At 33.9% G+C, this 5,176-nt stretch overlaps 1 protein-coding gene and 1 non-coding gene across 2 annotated transcripts; both read right to left on the bottom strand.

Annotated features, from left to right (window-relative positions):
• Positions 1-470: 470 nt before the first annotated feature.
• LOC123694159 (wiskott-Aldrich syndrome protein-like) lies at positions 471-1,341 on the bottom strand. Its single transcript, XM_045639496.1, has 2 exons — positions 1,234-1,341; positions 471-1,044 (listed from the first exon to the last, which is right to left on the bottom strand). Exons 1-2 carry the CDS (start codon positions 1,292-1,294, stop codon positions 653-655), a joined length of 453 nt encoding a protein of 150 aa, XP_045495452.1. The 5' UTR covers positions 1,295-1,341; the 3' UTR covers positions 471-652.
• A 366-nt stretch (positions 1,342-1,707) lies between these two features.
• LOC123697745 lies at positions 1,708-1,826 on the bottom strand. Its single transcript, XR_006752264.1, has one exon. It is a non-coding gene; the product is annotated as a 5S ribosomal RNA (ribosomal RNA).
• Positions 1,827-5,176: the final 3,350 nt, after the last annotated feature.

Raw genomic sequence — 5,176 nt, forward strand, 5'->3', positions numbered from 1 at the left:
AAAAATAGAAAATTTTATCAAATTAGTGTATTGTCATCGGTCCTCAATAAATCTACAAAGTTTGAACGAAATCTGGCCGTTTAAAGTGGGTCAAAATCGCGCCCAAAGAAGTCGGTTACAAACATACAGGTGAAGCTAATATAAAGCGTGTAAAAAGGAGCTCCGAACTGTTTATTTGTTTTAAATAATAACAACATTCATTACGTTTGTGTCAGAGGCAAAAAGGGTTTAAATTTCCCTCTATATAATACTTAGGTACTATGAATTTCAATGCCACTATTTTCCCTATTTCTCTATCGCACAGCTTTTATGTTCATTTCTGTTTTCGTGTTTAGTAAGTATAACAATTTACAATTCAATACTTCTATTTTATAAAAATAGGTAGGTTCATAAATTCAGTTGTAATAGGTATTTATGTTTCAGTTCAGATATTATTTCAAAACGATTTCATTAAAAATAAACAACAAGTAAAAAATTGTTAACAATTTATTCATAAAACACAACACATTGAAACATCAAATGAACAAAACACAAACTTATTTTAATTATCTTACATTTACACACGACTCTATAATATAAAACACACAACAATCCAATCCTTGTCATTTTAATTACATAAAGTACCAGTCATAGCATACAACAATACAACATATCATTTACCCACAGCATTCGAACTAGCTTGAGCCCCACCTCCTGTACTGATGCTCACACTCTTTGCTATGCTCAAGCCTCCTCCGAAACCACTTCCTTGGCCATGTCCATGTGAAGGCGGATAGAAGCCGTTACCAAAACCACCATAAGGCGGTGGAGGCGGTGGGGGCGGGTAAAAACCACCCCCAAAAGGCGGTGGAGGTGGAGGCGGGTAAAATCCACCCCCAAAAGGCGGTGGAGGTGGTGGAGGCGGAGGGGGTGGATAGAACCCATGTCCAAAGGGCGATGGTGGTCTATGTGGGTAGAAACTATGCCCGAATGGTCCGCCAAAACCACCCCCTATTGCTAATGCATTTGATTGCGCGAACTGAGGCGACCGCTCGACTCGATTTGCTGAAATAAAAAAAAAATTGTAGATATTTGCTAAGCATAATATAAATAATTTATCTAAATAAAAAATCTCTCATTATTTTGTGTTAGTATTCTAAAAATATATAATATTGAAAATATTGAATCGGTAAATACTGAAGTCGACAAATTCTAGTACCTACACCTATGTGATATGTCTTACAAAAAAGTTACCTGCATTTGCCATACTAAAAATGACGATGAAAAACGTGCAAAATGTTAAAAGACGGGCCATTTTTCTGTCTGGCTTATTCTCAACGCTGAAAATCCTACTGACGACAATATGACATGTTATAAGTTATTTATTAAAAGGAACAATACTTCTATTAACACCTATGTGATTATTGTTAAATCACACCTTATATGTATGTATTTCTTTAATATAGTAAATACCCGATGATGGATAAAAAACCCATATAAATTAATTGGTATTGCTCCTGTTGTTATCATGAAGGATTATACTTTAGTACTTTGCTTTTAAATTATTAAAAACTTTTTACTTATTTAAAACTTTTGAGAAAAAATAACTAGTCCTCTAGTTGTTATTAGTTCAGTTTTTAGGTTACTAAGAACTTAATCCAACTTATTAAATCAAAAGTTTTTCGAGTTCTTATCTTATTAAATCGAAAAATGAAACAAAATGTAAAAAGCCAACATCACGCGGTGTTCCCAGGCGGTCACCCATCCAAGTACTGACCGCGCCCGACGTTGCTTAACTTCGGTGATCGGACGAGAACCGGTGTATTCAACGTGGTATGGACGTTGGCGATAGGTGTAACGAAATTGCTTTATATAAATGGTAAGGTACATGATCACTACATAGTATAAAACAAATCGCTTTCTCTGCCCCTATGTCCATTTGTATGCATAAATTTTTTAAACTACGCAACGGATTTTGATGCGGTTTTTTTTAATTGATAGAATAATTCAAGAGGAAGGTATTAATATAAAGGAATTGTATGTAATTTATTAGGTTTTAGACAAAGCGGGCGAAGCCGCGGGCGGTAAGCTAGTAATATAATATAGTAACGTAGTTTTAAAGATTTAAACATACATAAGGACAGACAAAAGCGACTTTATTTCATACTATGTCGTGATGTTATGATAAAAAAAATTATTAAAAATAGGTGTTTCAATAGATTCCATGAAATAATTTACTTCCGAAATGAGGCATAAAGTATCTACTCTACAAACTGGTTTACACTCTTTATTATAGAGTAGAAATTGATTTTATAGTAATAAAAACTTTTCTTTTCAATCTTTTAGACGAACCTAAATATGATATCTTATAAAACAGACATACTTAGGTTTGGTTATATTTTGATAGTGTGTAGTGTGTTATTTCTAGTCTTCTAGGGTAAAATAATACAACATTTAACAGTTAGTTTAACAACAATAACTTTATTCAAAACACAAATAACAATTTATTAAATTTGGCTCCAACACGTTATTTTTCATACCTACATTCAATTAAACAAGCACAATTTGCAGTCTTCCAGTACATTTATTATTTATTATCATTTGCCAAAAGAGAAGGCACCAGAGCTGGATTGGGCTCCGCCTCCTGCACCGATACTGACACTCTTCGATACGCTCAGGGAACCTCCACCAAAACCACCGAATCCAGGTCCGAAGCCCCCGCCGGGTCCGAAGCCTCCGCCAGGTCCGAAACCACCGCCGCCATAACCGCCACCGCCGTAACCGCCTCCACCGAAACCGCCTCCGCCGTAACCGCCACCGCCAAACAAGGGTCGTATTGGAGAGTACCCTCCATAGTGCCCGCCGAAGCCAGAGCTCGCGCTAGAACTCGCTTGGCTGTACCCAAACTGCGGGGAACGTGCTACACGAATACCTGGAAGTAGATTTTATATCAATAAAATATATATATATATATATACGTAGATTGTAGGTATCTTTTAGTAGATTAAAGTATTAATAATTTTATTGCAAGATTTTACCATGATTCTAATTTTTATTCGTATAGCTTTATCTCAATGTAATCCATACTATACTATATATTAATAATTAATATTATAAATGCGAAAGTAACTCTGTCTGTCTGTCTGTTACTCAATCACGCCTAAACTACTGAACCAATTTTCATGAAATTTGGTATGGAGATATTTTGACACACAAGAAAGGACATAGGCTACTTTTTTTATCCCGGGAAAATGACGCAATCCCCGAAATCCCACGGGAACGGGAACTATGCGGGTTTTTGGTTCACAAAATGTCTATGCCTCTATGGAATATAATTATGCTTGGATTTTGTCCAGTAAACGTAACTGTGTTAGGAAATTTTAATCTAGTTTACCTTTAATAAGTATAAAGCTAATAATTACTTTTTCACTATTCATTTATTGTTAACAATTATATTATATGTATATTACAATAACAATTATATATACTAATATTATAAGACTGAACAGTTTGTTTGTTTGTTTGAACGCGCTAATCTCGGGAACTACTGGTCCAATTTGAAAAATTCTTTCAGTGTTATATAGCTCATTTATCGAGGAAGGCTACAGGCTATATATCATCACGCTACGACCAACAGGAGTGGAGCCACGGGGGTGAAACCGCGCGGAGCAGCTAGTATTATAAAATTATTTAAATGCTCTATCTCATAGTGTTAACGAAATTACGGGTAGTATGTTTTCAATATACTTTTGTCTACACTCTACAATCAACAAACCTGCTTGTGATAGTCCAGATATCAGCAAAACACAAACACACACATAAATATAACGAATCATTTTGAACGCACCATATAAGCTCTACATAAACTGACATAAAATATATGATATCATCCATTTATATAATTACAACCATACATTTATGTACTTGGTTGTATTAGCATAGTACACAACCCGGCAGTAACCGATACGATAACCAGTATAAAATAAACTATAGGTATCTAATAGTAGAGGTAAGCAAGAGGTCACCTTATAGTGGTGGTATTGGGAAATTTTTAATTTAATTTAAAATATAATATTACGCCGTGTTTAATGTTCTTGTGTTTTGGAATTCCTTTAGAATATATGAAAAACAAGTAGTTCAGTTTGTATGACTTGAATTTCCTCATAAGAAACTTACCAACTTCTTACATAACAAGAATACTGACAATTAATTTCGAAGTGATTTAGGTATTATACATAACAGTAGGAAAGTATGTATCTTATGTCTTATACCGTAGGTACATATAGATTTTTATATATAAAGTTAAACTAACGTTAAGTAATATAGTCTATAGACTATAATAGTAATCACACAATATGAATATACGGAACCCATGTAAAATTAAAACATAACTGTTTATTGTATTCATGTGGACTCGTTAGCGGGTATTACCAAATTCGCGTTCTATTTCGAAATAATATTTGCTTAATAATTAACTATCGATAAGTCCTTGACAAGGTTTAAGGCTTTACATTGGAATCTTCGGAATGTACAGTACGAACATAATATATTAATTTATTTGTTTATAATAATAATCTACTATATAAAAATAAGTCGGGTTTTCCTTCCTGACGAACTCCAGAACGCACGAACCGATTTCGATGGATTTGCATTTGTTGGAAAGTGGTTGGAAAGGTCTCGGGCTCCGTGAGGTTTATTGCAAAGGAAACATTTCAACAGAAAAGCGCAAAAGCGGGAAAATCATTTTTCACATACAGCGCCTCATGGTTGTAACCACAATTGTAACATTTCGTTTTGTATTTAAACATAAGGTGGCGAAACGGAGTTCGCGGGGTTCGCTAGTTATAAAATCTATATAAAAATCTAGAGTTGTAGAGTTTAACATAATATTATGACATCGTGTTTCGGTAACTGATAATCGGAACTACATAAAAAGGCTATTTTAGCCTATGTGTACATAAATTAAGTACCTAATGAGTTGGAAAATTTTATATACTACGTTTTATATACAAGCTTACTTAGCAAGCTGTAATAAAAGTGTAGGTAATAGCCAATAGGAACTCATTATCAAGTAAAAAGTAAATAAACACAATGTCAGTATGTCAGTATTCGTTTTGACATGAATGAATGGTCAATAAATCCTAGGTGAAAATATTATTGTTATATTTTCTTGAATAAGAGTAAATGAAGAAAAATA

This window comes from Colias croceus, chromosome 1, assembly GCF_905220415.1.
Source record: "Colias croceus chromosome 1, ilColCroc2.1".
In the NCBI taxonomy this organism is placed as follows: domain Eukaryota; kingdom Metazoa; phylum Arthropoda; class Insecta; order Lepidoptera; family Pieridae; genus Colias; species Colias croceus.